General features: G+C 33.3%; 1 protein-coding gene across 1 annotated transcript in view; it reads right to left on the bottom strand.

Annotated features, from left to right (window-relative positions):
- The window catches only part of KIAA2026 (KIAA2026 ortholog), a gene marked incomplete at its 5' end in the record, with an annotated part of 46367 nt that extends 30380 nt beyond the window's left edge, over positions 1 to 15987 (bottom strand). The window contains 2 exons of the mRNA XM_008568643.1: positions 3789 to 3868; positions 14570 to 15987. Of these exons, the coding sequence (XP_008566865.1) occupies positions 3789 to 3868; positions 14570 to 15987 (1498 nt within the window). The remainder of the gene's footprint in view (positions 1 to 3788; positions 3869 to 14569) is intronic.
- Between the last annotated feature and the right edge of the window lie 980 nt (positions 15988 to 16967).

Genomic DNA, 16967 nt, shown 5'->3' with positions numbered 1-16967 from the left:
GCGAGCGGGAACCGGTCTGTATGTGGGATCCGAACCCTCGGACGGGAGCGCCGCCGCGCTTCCCAAGCGGCGCACTATCCAGTGCGCCACCGGGCCGGCCCCTGAAAGATTTTTTTGTTTACCTATGAAAAGCCAAGTCATGGCAACTAAGGCTGTTAAATTATTTTAAAAACTTGTTTTATTGAGACTTGACACACTAAGTTTAAAATACTTCCTATGAGTTTCTGTCAAAATTATGTGCAAAAAGAATTCTTAGATTAATCTCTTAAATATTAAACAAATTAAAAGGCTTTTGGGGAAAAATTAACTATTAGGAAAACTGATATTCACTTCTCAGTCTAACAGTCTTTCTTATATTACAAAACATAAAAAATAATTTAGTCAATTTAACAAAGTCATAACTCAACACTCAAAATAATTCCTAATTTTTTGCAATTACTGCTGACTAAAAAAACCCAACTTCTTCCCCTACATGACAACTGTATAAACTCAATATAATGCTACAGTAGGGATAAGCCTAAGTTTTCACTCTCATCAAATATAATGATGTAAATATTACTTGGCTTTTCACTTTTCAAATTCTTGTAGGCTTAATCATGTGCCACTTTCATAAGACCAAATCCAAGCTTTATTTCAATCTTAAGTAGCTGGAAAAGGGTTAAGGGTCAATATTAGATGCTCTTAAGCCAATTCTTAATTGATTTTCCTACTCATAATGCAGTACTTTTTTCATGAGAAGCATCTAGCATTCTTATTTGAAAAAATAAATAAGAATAGCTTAGACAGTAAGCTATATCAGTTAATCCTCACAACAACCCTACAAGGTAGGTACTATTATCACCCAAATGGAATCACAAAGAAGTTAAGTAATTTACCCAAGGTTACAGAGTTAGTAAGAGCTGGCATTCAAACCCAAGTAGCCTGGCTCCAAAATCCATGCAGTTAATCACTATGCAGATTACTGGTACCCAACTAGACCCACAGACTTAAAGTCTTCAGAGGATGAAACCCAAGAATCTTCATTTTTAATAAAGGCATGAGGTAATTTTTATACTATCTAAAGTTTGAGAACCACTGACATAACTCAGGAAAAAGTGGCACACATATGGTTAATCACTTTACAATATATACAAAAAAAAAATCCAATCTACCATTTGAATGCCCATAGTGTATACTCTAAATAGGGGTGGGATGATTATTTTCTTAAACTGACTTATAGAGATATTAGGTGAGTATACAAACATGGATTCCTCCTGAAGCAAACAGAAAGGGAAGTTCGATTTCTAGGTTTAAAAAAGTCAACAAAAACTCTGTCAAACTAAACAGTAGTTGAGGTCAAAACAGGATTCATTTTTTAAAGTCATTAGGACTTCTAAAAAAAAACAACAAACTTTCACAATTTAATCCCTTAGCATGTTTCTTTTTAAGCATGTTTTTGTCAATTTAAAGATGGCCAGCCCTTTGGCAAATAGGTCAGGTTTTGCAAAAGGGATCCACTATCTATTCACTAACAGTTTTGTTATTTTTAGCAATAAGGAACTTTAGAATGGATAATATGAAGAAAATCTTCTAGATAAGTATTTCTATAAAGTATTTTTATGTTTAATCCTAGAAATGTGACTTTTAAAACAACTTGGATAAATGGGCAATTTGCAGAATCTGAGGTGCCAAATATATTGCTAAAACTTTTGGGAAGAAAATAAATTTGCTTCTTTATTATATAATAATCCATCTTCAAATATGTGGGGATCTTTCAAATAAAGTAACAAGCAACATAAAATTATTTTGAGAGGCAAAACTAAGTTTTGCACTTAACAAAGTTTACTAGTCACTCATACTATCTCCTATTCTATTAATGTGCTTATTTGAAGTAAATGACCTATTCCCCTGGGAGATAGTTGCCAATTTTCTTTGGTAGTATTAACCACGGTATTCATATTATAAACTAAGTGTAAGAACCACTGTTCTTATGAGAGTATTACCTACCTATAGTCAGACACATACACAGTCCCCACCCCCCCCAACATCTTAAGAACCAAGAAGAGAACTTCATTTACTTATTTTAAACAGCTCAGTCTACCAAAACATGTACTTTTGACCTTAAGTTTCTGAGAGTGGAAAGCAAATGGTCAATAACTGACTAAAAGCATCCCTCGAGACAGTGTTTTTCAAACTTTTTTGCCCATGACCCAACGTCAAAAATGTATTTTACAATGCACATCATTGTGTACGCACACAAATGAAAGCAAAATTTCATGAAACAGTATATATGACTATACATATTCACATTACTATATGTAACAAACTTACTGTATGTGACGCACTCTAATAATTTCTTTTCTACTTTGTGTTAGCTTTAAAAATGAAATACTGGTCATGGAATCCACTAAATTGATTTCATGCCTCACTAACGAACACCATCTGCAATTCTAAAAACCACTGTTTATGCAGTCTATGCCACTTATTAGAAGTAAAATTCCACCCATTAAGATAGGTATGGAGAAAATATTAATAATGGGCCAGATCTGTCCTAAGATTTATATTCCCAGGACTAATGCTTTGAGGGATTGAGGAAAAAATGAGTGGGAGAAACAGCAAATGCTGCCATGACATCAGTGGAAGCATGATGATATCATATTACAGCATTAAATAATGTTATAAGAAGTGATAGAAAGGCCTCTAAGTAAACAGTAAAATCACATTTTTTAAACTGAATATGCTAGAACCAAAGTTACATATAAAAGGATTTTGAAGAAATGTCTGTAATTCAGTCTAAGAATGTCATTGAAAATACTTTAAAATATTGAGAGAAAAACATGTCTATTTTCTCTTGCTGTTGATTTAAAAATATAAAATTTTTACCAATTAGTAACTTCCATAAAAACAATCCCCCAAATAAATATCCAAATAAATGTTTTTGGATATATCTGTTAAACTTACATTACACATTATCGATATTTTTAGTTATTGCCCCTTTATTATCATCTCTCCTTAAGACACAAATTCATTTTAACATGACTTTTATATTTTGGTAATTAAGTATGAGCTTATAAAACTTTAAAAAATGGACTGGACACACTAATAGAAAGAATATTTAAAGAAAATGTCATTTGTTGAAGAAAACACATCTTTTACAAAAACAAAATAAAAGCATTTTAAAATTAGGGTGAGATTCTCCACTTATTCCTAGTATCACCTACAAACAAAAAACTCTTCACATAATCATATGGAAGTACATATAATTATTTTTTGCTTTTTTGCAGAAATGTTTAAATACAATCTCAATTAACCTTTACTTAATATTCTCTCTGGAGTTCATATATAACTAAGAGTTACAAGATTTGTTTTTCAAGTTAATAAATCTACCATTTCTACAGTGCCCAGACAAATGATAATGAATTACCTAGGCAATATTATCAGGTACAAATTATGACTTGTTCTTGGAAGACTTTCATTTACACATTTGCTTGTATATGCATATATTTACATGAAAGAATATGTATACATACACACATATATATTCCTATTAAACTACGTCTACAAAACATCGTATAGGTTAGCATTTTTAAAAAACACAGGTTTTTGATTAAGAGAGAAAAATAGATGTAAAAAATTATGAAATACTAGCTGATTCAATCTTGGCTACATCTGCAGGGAAGTCATCTTCAGAAATGTTTCATTAAAAGTAAGTGTGTTTCTTGGAATTTAGCCAATCTCTGGAGGAATGATATGAACACTGAAACAAAAAATTAAACTAAAAACTTTTGAGACAAAGTTGAAACATTTACCTGAAATTCTGGTACTGTAGGTGACTTTGAGACAGTTTTCCTCTTCTTTGTGATTGCTTTTTTAGATATGGATTTTTTTCCTTTCAAGATTAAAAGAGAAAAGCTTCATAATGCTGTATATAGCACTTCATTAACAAAAACCAAATTACAGAGCCTTGAAAGTTAAACTATAACCAATAGATGGCTGCTAGTGAGTCAAATAAAAATGAATCAAAACAAGCCCCAGTAAAAGCAAATATTAAACTATAACTACCTGTAACAGATACATTAATAAATGCTGTTTTATTTATATAAGAACCAATATTCTTATTTATATAAGAACCAATATACAATCTCCAACGTGTTATACATTATCAGAATTTATTGTAATACAATTAGGTAAAAAATTCACATTACTATTGCTTAGTTAAAATCTACATTCACGATTTAAAATGAGACTACACAGGAAAAAGCCTTACCTTTAATAATGACTTCGGCAGTCAGGAACTTGCATAAGAACTATATCTGGAGATTACGGTTGCTAGCCAATCAAATGTGAAAATCCCCTCAGTAATTTAGGGAACAAGGTTTTTATAATCCTTTAGCTCTGCACTCACCTAACTGGCTGCCCTTGGCAGTATTCAATATCTAAAATTTTAAAAGAAGGTAAACATCTCCCCTAAAAGTGCACCTAGTCATTTGTGCCACCAGAAATCACTGGGAAAAAAAAATTTCATATTCTTAAAGAAATCCGATTCATAGCATACATTGAAGTATAACTACTCTTTGTATTTAACTTGACAAAAAAGATATACAATCATCAAATTTCTATTTTTAGTAAGGAACATGTTAAAGTAAATATTTTATCCCCATTTGTAATTAGCAAAATCAATTAAACTAATTGTTGTTAACTATTCAACAAATACTAGATATAGGACACTGTACAATTTACGGGGACAACTGCAATTATAAAACGGAGACCCTGTTCTCCAGCAGCTTACAATCTATGCAAGGGCATAAAAATTAATCAAATACTTCTAAATGTTGATTTTGGTTCACAATTATTCGTAGGCTAAAATCAGCCTGAAAGTTACTATTTTTTTCAAAAGGGAAAATGAGTCAGTACACAAAGTAACTTTGCTGTACATAATCATAATGCTCCTTTCTAAATATTTTCCTATAGAGAGATGATCTTCTTGCATGAAAGATGTAGATTTGATTGTAATATTTTATTCAACTCAACTGACACAGTTCCAATTTACAATATAATTGTGTTATTTTCTGCATTCTTTTTTTTCCCCCCTTCCCTACTTCACAGTAGATTTGATTGTAATATTTTATTCAACTCAACTGACACAGTTCCAATTTACAATATAATTATGTTATTTTCTGCATTCTTTTTTTTTCCCCCTTCCCTACTTCACGTTTACAATATAATTGTGTTATTTTCTGCATTCTTTTTTTTCCCCCCTTCCCTACTTCACAGATGATGTATTCCTTTTTAATCATATCACAGAATTATAATCTGGCTAATTTATAACTTTTGACAATAAAATACATGTAAACTATGACTGAACTACTGCAAATTTTGAGCTGCTGAGGTTTACATGGGTTTTACTGTCTTGTTTTAATAAATATCAACCTGCTGTCATTTGACATTTGCTTTCAATTAAATTGAAATAAAAATTACTCAACATATATTTCTTTTCTCATCACTGTTATTTGCTTCTGTGCTTACATAGGTACTATGGAAAAGAGGTACCCAGGAAAATAGGTAAGTATGGGGGTTACTTAAACAAGCAATACTTGGGGAAAGATGATTAAATTCTTGGGATCTATTTTATACCTAGTAATTGATTTTCCTTTTTTTTTTTTTTTTAAAGATGACTGGTAAGGGGATCTTAACCCTTGACTTGGTGTTGTCAGCACCACACTCTCCCAAGTGAGCTAACCAGCCATTCCCATATAGGGATCCGAACTCGTGGCCTTGGTGTTATCAGCACCACACTCTCCCGAGTGAGCCACAGCCCAGCCCTATAATTGATTTTCTAAACTGAGTGCCATAGGTATTGCTCAAGGGGACTCATGAATCTGAACCCAGGATGCCTTTCCTCTATATACCATCTTTACCATTTTTAAAAGTTCATGGGAAAAGATTTAACAGTCTTGCTGACCTATGTCTGGGAAGGTTTTATAAAAATAGCAATTTGAAGGAATAAAGTTCTTTCTCAATCCTTCTCTCCCCCAGTATTCTAATTTGCTTTCATCTTTACCATTTTTAAAAGTTCATGGGAAAAGATTTAACAGTCTTGCTGACCTATGTCTGAGAAGGTTTTATAAAAATAGCAATTTGAAGGAATAAAGTTCTTTCTCAATCCTTCTCTCCCCCAGTATTCTAATTTGCTTAAAAAAAATTGATTTTGTATTCACTTATAAGCATAACGGAGGTCACTGACCCTTGATAGTCCCATGAATTTCATATTGCTGTCAAACAGGCACTAAACTCAGGTACTAAATTCTCAGTTAACTCTAGCAGTCACTCTATCTGAATGTATTAAAAAGCTGAGGTGATTACTGGATATTTCAGTTCACCACGTCACTAAGATGCGTAAATATTATTAATTAACTGGAGGTAGTACTGTGTTGTGGTTATAAGCATGAATTTTGGAACTCTACTACCTGGGTTTGAATACCTGCTATAACCACTTAATAGCTACATGACCTTGAGGAAACTGCTTTACTTCCTTGTGCAGTTTCTTCATTTGTAAAACAGGGATATAACCTACTTTATGAGAATTAAATGAGTTACAACATGCAAAGAGCTTAGACTACTGCTAGGCACAAATTAAGTGATCAATAAATGCTAGTTACTGTTATCTGCTTTAGCTAAGCTATGGTGAGAAGAGTCTAAACAGAAAATCTTTATTACATTTTAACTTTCTTCAAACTCTTTTTACTTACTCCATCTTAGTTCTTGCTTCTATGTCCCCTGTGCTACCACTCTACTTTGTATACAAATCAATGAATATAACACTTATCACAGAGTATTACAATTACCTGTTTATGTGTTTGTTTTCCTTCCTATATTGTGAATTACTGATGAAAGAAATCACATTATTTGCTTTGTATTTGCAACATTTAGCACACAGTAAGCTCTGAGAAGTGATTGTTAAATACAAGAATTCTACTTTTCATCAGAAACTTTGCCAGTCTGGGGTAGGAAAAGGGAGGCAGGTAATTGTTTACAATTCTGAGGGTCCATTTGAGTCCATTTTATAGTGAGGAAAACACCAATAATGACTTTAAGTAATTTACACAATTTACCAAAGAATTTCAACAATATGACCTAGTAGTGATAATAAGAAGACTAATACTTATTGAGAGCCTACTATGTATTAGATACTTAGTTAAGTGATTTGTATAAACTACCTCATTTAATTCTCAAAACACCCTTCCAAGGTAGGTAATATCCAATTTTAATGTGAGATAAGATCAAGAAGATTAACTAACTCACTGAAGTGTCACACAGTTAAGTAAGCAGCCCAGCCAGGGATTCTAACTCCGAAGTCCAAGCTCCTTCCATTATGCAATACCACTTCACAAAAATCACAGCTACCATTTGATTCTATGTCAGGTACTTCGCATTTGCTGTTCCAATTAATCTTTATAACAAATACAGCAAGACAGGTATTACCTCATTTTTCACATGTAAATAAAGAGGCTATGAACAGGTAAAGAAATTGATGGAGGACTCGTAGCTAATATGCACTAGAGCATATATTTGAAACTAGATTTATCTCACTTCATAGCCATGCTCTTTTTATGGTAAAATAATGCATTCTTTCAAACTCTCTGCAGGGATGTAATCTGCTTTTGATTGACTTTAGACCATTCCTTTCATTTAGGGTCAGAAGATTAGCATGCTTGCTGTTATTTAGTACCTTCAGTCTATATCCTCAAAAAAACAAGTTGAATCAAATTTCTCTGTATTCTTTGGCTAAAAACTCAGTACTTACTTTTTCTTAAATATTACTTAAAAAATGAAGTATGGGATACTACGAAACCACACAGCCTTTATTTAGTAACTTGTTTTTGTTTCAGGACAAGATATACACAGGGCAAGCTGCATACTGCCCCCCAGTGGGCATCCATTCCCCTACCACTTACTTAATCATAACCCTGGGATTTTTACTCTCACTGCCCTAAGTAACCTTGTCCCATAAAATAGAATATAATTCTCAGACCTAGGATCAGTCAGTTTAAAACATACACAAAATTTTAACACCATTCTTGAGCCTAAAACACAGACCTGTGCAAAAAGTGCCAACTTGTACCTGGAAATTGCACAAGTAAACATTAATAAACCTTAATAATAAACCTTAGTAATTAATGTTACAAAAGTGTATCCTAATGAAGCTTTCTAAAACACTATGCTAGGAACAGCTTAAGAGAAGGATGCTGAGCTTGACAGTGAAAATTATAAAAATATATTTTATATTGTAACTGGGACATAAAACCCTAGTCTTCTAGAATCTGAAAATACAGAATATCTTTTCCTAGTGAAATGAAGATGATTATCACTCCCATTCCAACATCCCTTTCCTCAATTTCTTATTCCTCATTTTACCCCTTGGTTTCCTTGTCTGTCTTCACTCCTTGACCCACTGGGCTTCTTAAAGACTTCCACTTCAATATCTTCCTAGATTTAGTCTTCCCATGTTTTAAAATTATCCCAACACATTTACTACTTCCTCAGTGCTTTCATTTTAAGAGTCTTAATAGATACTATGACATTAATTACTATTAAAAGTAAAATCCCAAGGGCATGTATATTATTAAATAGGGAATATGGTAAGTGCCTAGGATGTGAAGTCACAGATCTGAAGTCTAAATTTGAATCTTATGTACTAAATGTTTATGTCTTTAACTAACATTTATATTCTATATAAGTCTCTGGAATGTTCTATCTTTAACTAACGCTCTAGTTAGGGAATCTAACTTCAACAAACAGTTGATTTTCCTTCTAGTATTCTTCCATATGAACAAACTTCTCATCGTACAGGCAATTCTTTAACCCCATCACGTAATTCAGTAGCTCCTGAATACCCATTTCTTTTTTCCCTTTAACTTTGAATACTGAATCCAATTGCCAAGTTCTGCTGCTTATTGCAATAATTCTCTCAAAATGGAATTTTCTTCTGTCAACATGAGAAAAGTCACATAATCATTCTTATCTGGGATTTAGAATTTCCTCTTCCTAAAGTTATCTTCTACCCCTTCATCTAAACTGGGCCAGCTTCTTTTCAGAGTTCATTAATGGCATCCTAATTACCTTGCAAGATCCCTTCTCCTAATCCTGCCACTTACTAGCAACATGACCTCGAACAAGCAAATAAACTCTCTGTACCTCAATTTTTTTAATCTGTAAAATCTAGTAGTATTTACCTTTTGGAGTTTTTATAAAGATTAAATGGGATAATATGTACAAAGGCTTACAACAATGCTTGGCACACAGTAAGCATTATATGAGTATTAGGGGTTTTCTGGGGAAAAAGTAGAAGAGATTAAAAAGTAAAAGGACATGGAGTATAGTCAGCCCTTTCACTCTGTTATATTTTGTAATCTCCAGTTGGTACTCTAAAAATTTTCTCCTCAACAACACACACAGTTAGGGTCTATAGTGCTATCAGTACAGAACTATACAAGCTTTTCACAAATATGGGCCTGGAAGTAATAAAATATTGTAGATTACACTACTTTCTCAGTAATTTCCTATATAGCAGCTCACTGCTTTTTACACATCTGATACATCTTATTTCAAGCTCATTCCCTTGCATTAGACTCCTTATTCAATTATTTAAAATAGCACAACATGCTTAGAAAGATGTCACCCCAAAATGGCATATTCCTATCATTCACAGGGCTTCTAAAACCTCAACTTTTCCATGAAAATTTTTCTTTACCCATACTAATTTTTTTTTTTTTTTGTCTTTTTTCGTGTCCGGTAACGGATTGCAACCCTCAGTGTCGCGCCGGTACCGGACCAGGACCGGCAACAGGATCGCAACCCTCGGTGTTGCGCCCGCACCTCACTCAGCCAGTGAGCGGGAACCGGTCTGTATGTGGGATCCGAACCCTCGGCGGGAGCGCCACTGCGCTCCTAAGCGGCGCACTGTAGCAGTGCGCCACCGGGCCGGCCCTACCCATACTAATTTTTTTTTTTTTGTCTTTTTTCGTGTCCGGTAACGGATTGCAACCCTCAGTGTCGCGCCGGTACCGGACCAGGACCGGCAACAGGATCGCAACCCTCGGTGTTGCGCCCGCACCTCACTCAGCCAGTGAGCGGGAACCGGTCTGTATGTGGGATCCGAACCCTCGGCGGGAGCGCCACTGCGCTCCTAAGCGGCGCACTGTAGCAGTGCGCCACCGGGCCGGCCCTACCCATACTAATTTTCTCAGTGACATCTTGCTTAATTATACCTCCATGCTTTTTCTCAAGTTATTAACCATTTTCACCTATCCAATCCCCATTATTCTTCAAAATCCTTCATCCTGTGTGAAACCTTCTCAGACCACCACAGCACACACTGGTTTTTCCTCTGCTTGACCTATTATTATGCTATCTTTACCTATAATTAACAATTATTAAACTGAGAAGGTTACTGACCACTTCTCAATATTAGTTTCTTCACCCATAAGAAAATAAGACCACTTATATGTTTTAATCAGTTTAAGAGATGCTACCACAAAATGATTTGGTTGTAAATAATGACTATTTGTTTAGAGAAACCGCCCCCAAACCAAATTGGTTGAAAATGAATAACTTAAAACACTGTAAGCTTTTTGTGATTGCTAATGCATGTTTAATCATTTTTGTTTGTTTTCAGGTTTAATAATTATTCCCCTAATTTTTAAAATTTCTAATTCATTTTAGCCAGCTCTCACCTGCTCATCACAATCTATAATACTATATTATTGAAGACAACCAAAATGTCCAATAAGGAGGTTGGTTAAATGAAATACAAAATACACACAACAGAATACTATGAAGCCATTTAAAATGATGCTGCAGAGACCTATCTACTGCACAAAGATATTCACGCTATACTGTTACGTGGGAGAAAAGCAGATTGTAAATGGTATGTATACTATAATCCTATTAAAAAAATATATGCCTTGAAAAGGATATAAAAGATATATATTAAGAGGTTAATCTTAGTTATATCTGAGTGAACCATATTATATGCATTCATTTATTTGTTCAATAGATTCCTACACAATGTGTCAGCCAATGTGCTAAGCGCTAGGGAAGCAAAACCAGAAATAATCTTCCTCTCTTCAAAGAGTTTTATAGCATAGAGGAGAGACAATCATCAAATAACCTAGACGTAAATGCCACTAAAGTAAGTATTATAAAGAATACATTATAATATTATAAAGTAATATTATAAAAAGCCTGGTGCTATAAGCATGCACAACAGGGAAAATTTTAATTAGTCAGAAAGATAATAGGAGGCTTCCATAAGGAAGTGATAAAAGAATGAGCATTTACTAGGCAATGAGGAAAGGGCTATTCTTTTGCTTATCTCTACATTCTATAAAGACGACGTATTGTGTCTATAATAAGAAAAAACAATGAAAAGAAAACCAATCAAAGGATCTGAATTTTTTTTGCTTTGTTTTTTCCTCTTAAAAATTTATTTTAAATCTCTGTTCAGTTAATCTTGCTTGCTCTGCTTAAAGGACAAAGTTTTCAGGAATTTTTAAATTTTGGAAATAAGTCACCAAGGAAAAATTTCTAATCACTAAGCCCTATTTCTCTTATTTTATGCACTGAATAAAACATATAAGATAGAGTATGAAATGATGAATACTATATTGTTTCCAATGCTTTCTATTTACTTGAATATAACACATAACAGTAAGGAACAGGCCTAAATAGTTAAAAATAAATTCAAAATTTAAAAAGCAGAAAGAAAACCTCAATTCTGAAAAATAGATAAAAATACTTAAGAGTTGCAAAACTGCCTCACAGTGCACTAAAATTACCAAATCATTTTCAACCAATTTGTCTTTGTGACTTCTACTAAAAATCATCTCCCATCACAATAAGAAAGTTTATTAAATTTGGAGATACCACCAAAAATTAAAGCCTGTAGTAATCAACATAAAATAGACCAGATTAACCATATGTAGAATTTAGGCCACCCTAAGAGGAAGTTCACAAATCACTGATGGATGATACAGCTTATCCCAAAGTGCACTCTACAGAATATATGGACTACTGGTAACTATTACTTGAAGAAAAGTTCTGTGTTAAAACAAACTTGAAAAAAATACTAGGTTAAACAAAATTAAAGTTCTGTTTTTTTCAAGACTTCCTAGAATCCTTAACATACAGGCCCTCAATCACTTATCCATGATTCTGAAGTCTAAAAGGTTCTGAAAACTAAAGTCTTAAAAATAATTTATATGGTAACAAAACCTGACCTGAACCGTTACGAGGTTTATATAGTCTTCATTTCATTTAGTCTGGCTTTCTATACATTTTTCTGTAGAAATTTGGTGTTTATATTACAGGTGTGCCCCCAATCCCCACTGGGGATGTTACTTTAATAAACATTATATATGCCATAATATCCTTCTAAATTCTGAAGATTTCTGAATTTCAAACAAATCTGGTATGAGTTTCACAAAATGCATTGTGAACCTGTACTGATGAACAATGTGAATCTATAGAGAAATATTTCCCAAACCTCTGACAAAGGAGCTCAGTTTTAATAAGAGTGAGAAAGGAAACATTGGATTAGGGTATGCCCCAAAGTGACTATAAAAGGCCATGATGTCAGACACTTAATCAAGAAGAACAGGACAAAGCTTCAGAAAAACAAATGGACTGAAAAGAATGTAAAACAAATGTGTTTTTTTGTTGTCATTATAACATTTTATGAAACATTGTTACATTGGTACATGAGCAAGGAGTTTATGTGAAGAAAAAAGGGAATTACCTATGCTTATCTAGTACTAATAAGGGAGAGAAACTATCTGCCAGATCCAAACATTTTTGTCACTGAAGACTTGACTTTCTAAAATTTGCTCTGAGGATAAAATCAAAAAGTATAAAGACAAATGCATTATTTTCTTCTATTTCATGTATGTAAGCCTCTCTTCCCAATTAAACAGTTTCAGAGAGGGCAAACTAGTCCTTGCTGAATTTGCCTTCTGAGTGTTTTTATTCACTTGTCTGGAACTGGACATGTAACTCCCCCAAATTTTCTCTCATCTCTAAATATCTTGAGCTTTGATTTTTAAAATGTAACAACACTTTATTTCCTTATAAATTTACTTTAATCCATTTCTTGGCACTATTTATATTCTGCCACTTTTATAATCTGTTCAGGAGCTACGGCAATGTCTTTTTTATTTTATGAATCACCATAAGTCATAAAAGCCTTTGAACACATGAATAGAAGTGTCATAAACAAACACTTAATAAAGTTTTAGGTTACAATGGTATTAATAAAACAATCCTACATACTTTAGAATTGGAAAACATTTTAAATTTTAAAATATTATTTAATATTTTAGGAACTAATATTTCAAAATGAACTTGCCAAATCCATCAAGCTAAATTTATAAAAACCTAATGGATTGCTTGTAAAATTTAAAAGGCTTATTTCTGAAAATTACTTAAAAAAATTATAGCTTTTATCACCTGGGTCAAATGTGGACCACTTTGAAGCTTTCATTACAATAAATTAAGTCTTTTTTCAGTAGAACATTTTATACTATTTCTTTATCAATGATATATTACATACATGTTTTAAATCACATTAAGTCACACTTAATGATTTAAATAACTAAAGCATGCCACCACCAAATTAGCTAAAGATTCACCCCCTCATTTGCCAAATTGTTATCAATTTTGCCAAATCTTAATTCCTTTTGCAACTGAGAAGAGTAAAAAACAAGAATCTACAAATAATGACAATGAACCACACTCATTTTGGTAAGCAATTCTAATTTTTTTCCTCATTAAGCAATTTTTTGTTACAACTATTAAATGAAGTCAATCATCTGCTTTTGTCTCACCCGTCCTCTTGATAAATGAGACACAAACTAATAAACAACAGATAAAGCAAAAGCACCTGAGTAATTCAAAAACAGAGCAACTGACCACTGAGGACTTTATAGGATTTGCTGTTGTTTAAATAAGTTGTTGACAAATATATAGGGTATTTAAATTTGGTGAAAGACAAACTTACAAATCCTTTTACAGAAATATACTTTATGTCTTAGTAGTTGATATAATTTCCTTCTTTTATTTCACAACTTTTCTGGATATAAAAATATGTACTGAAAACAGAGTGCTGAAAAAACTGAGATCCAGAAAGATAATCTAATTAGCCTTGGTTTAAGAAGCTAGTTGCTATGAACTTTGGTCCTGGGAATATCTCCTGATGCTTTCTCCACTACACTATTCTATCCCTAGCCTGCAAAAAAACCACTTCCTCTAAGTGAAGGGTATCACTTATGGAGAAATCAGTCCAGAGAAACGTAAAAACATTATGTCCAAACATGTTCAGCTGAGAATTAAATTCAAATGTACTGCACCGGTGTTTTTTTGTTAGTATATAAAATCTCTTCTGCTCTGAGGCTTTTAATCATGGGAAATAAAACTTGTCCCATAAGCACACATACATGCACACTGCAGTCTGTCAATCAGAGCTTCCCGATCCATCACTAAAAGAACAATGTGAATTATGCTTAAATGTAATTCTCACCCATCTGTGTTAGCTTACCAGATTTGTGCTTCTTGTGTTTTGCTTTCTTTTTGATGATCAACAACTTATTCTGGATCTCAGGTTTGTAAGACTTGAATGCAAGAGAATGAAGACCTTCACGCTTTCTCTGTAAATTTTCATTTAAAACATCTTTCAATTTCTTTTTTTTCTTTTTCTTCTTTTTTGCCCTCATTTTAGATAGTTTGAGTTTCTTGTGGCTCTGCCGTGACTGCTCTAATAGAATATCCCTTACAACATTGTGGCAGTTAATTTCTGGATGATCACTGTGACTTCCATTCACATGTATTTGGCAAGATTTTAGAGCATTTTCTTTTAATGGACTAGGTTCAGTCTTTATCCTGGAAGCTTCACCATATTTTTCCTGATTTTCTATAAATCTTATTTCACCTGGACTGAGAGGCTCTCCAAAGTCAGTAACTTCCCCTGGACTCCCTGGTTTCTCTAAATTTTCTTTATAACAATCAGTTTTTTTAATTTCACAGGGCTTGTGAATTCTAATTTCACAGTTGGATTTTACTTCCACTTCAACAGAGATGTCATGATTATCTAAATTCATTTTAGCAGGACAGCAAGCTGGACCAAAATTAATTTCCTGCTCTTTCTTGAAGGCAGGGGACAGGCCTCCTCTACTACACCTATGTTCTCCATTACTTGAATTAACATAGTCACACTTCAGTTTCTCCAGTTTAATCCGAGGTACTCTTTGTATTTTAATGGGTGGAACTGGAAATTCTGGGGCCCGAAAAGGTCTCTGTTTATAAATCCGTACATCTGCACCACAGAACTGTGGAAAGTGCACATAAGCATTCTCCAAATAATCATAACCAAGGATAACTTCCCTGCATTCATGGATAGGCTGTCCAAGTACAGCATCTTGAACTTCTTTCTGTGTTTCATATACAAAGTCACAAAGACCCTTAAGTAACCACACTTTTTGGTAGAAAGGTAGTTCATGAAAAGGTTTTTCTTCCAATGGATTAACTTCTCCAAGAACTTTAAAAAACTGAGGACACAACCCAAGTTTTTCAGCACAGTTATCAGGATTTTCAGTCTGCCCTACGGCAGTGTACCACTGCTGCACTTTCTGTCTCAGTGCTGCTTCCCAAGTCCTATAAGGCAAAGTAGGTCTTCGATGTAAGGTAGGTCTGCGATGGGGAGGACTTAATAGAGAAGTCATTATTTTAGATAGAAAAGCATTACACTGAGGCATCAGAAGACAACGTTCCAATTCATAGAAGACTATTTCTGGCAAATTTAGAATTTGCTGGGCTAAACAAAGGAAATGCCCAATAGCTGGAATTTCCCACATGGTCTCCATACAAGCTGGAGCTGCTTGAGCTAGAAGTTTTCTTTCCCATTCTTCTATTTCCTTTTGACTAGCTTCTTCTGCTTCTTTTCTTTCCTGTTCCCGAAGCCTAAAAAAAATTAACAAATTATACTATTATTACTTGGACAGTACCATAAAACACTAAATTTTAAGTATATTTATCTTCAGTCAGCAAGACAACAGACTGTTCCAGTTTTTAAAGTACAAAGTGCCCATAAAAAGTACCATTTTTTTTCAGATGAAGAAATACACATATTGCTTTACCCTGAGTTTTACTGAAAGAGGATTATCACTGACATCATTGTCTTCAAGGTAAAATTCTTCAACTTATAATCTGTATCAACTTCATTAGCTGAATAAAAGCATAGTGGAATTTGATTATAACAATTTCTAAAAGTAATATGACTTCACGTAAGTGCTGTAAGGATGTTTGCATTTTTTGACCACATAATTCCATTCTGCTATAACACCAAGGTCAAGGATGTGGATCTCTGTACCAGCCAGCCGCCATCAAAAAAAAAAAAAAAAATCAATTCCTAGAAAGATATACTAAGAAAATAATTCAATAGAAGCAAACAGTTATGTACTGGGTGTTAACTGGAGTTTTAACCACATAAGAAAAACAGAACTATAAAGAAATTGTATTATGACAATTGGGAAATAAACTGGCTATATTATGTAGCCTTATACATTGTAATTATGAATAGCATGTATAAACAGAAAATGTCAGAATACAACGAAGTACTTAATAATAAATAATAGTAATAATGAAAATATGTGTACACTGAACAAGGACATGATAGTATTGCAAAAATAAGTAAGTCCTAGATTAATGGGATTATGAGTGCTTTTTCCCCCCTAAAACTTTCTTTACTGGCACTGCTACAAAATCTTAATTAAAAAAATTAAATTGGATGAAAAGATAGGCATAAGTCTTTGTGAATGTAATTAAACATGGTTTCTTAGATATAACACCCAAAGCACAAGCAGCAAAAGAAAAAAAAACAGATAAACTAGATATCATCAAAACTAGAAACTTGTGCTTTTAAAAGACATCATCAAGAAAAT

This window comes from Galeopterus variegatus, unplaced genomic scaffold (assembly GCF_000696425.1).
Source record: "Galeopterus variegatus unplaced genomic scaffold, G_variegatus-3.0.2 Scaffold427, whole genome shotgun sequence".
Taxonomy (NCBI): Eukaryota; Metazoa; Chordata; class Mammalia; order Dermoptera; family Cynocephalidae; genus Galeopterus; species Galeopterus variegatus.
This window is presented reverse-complemented; position numbering and strand designations above follow the sequence as displayed.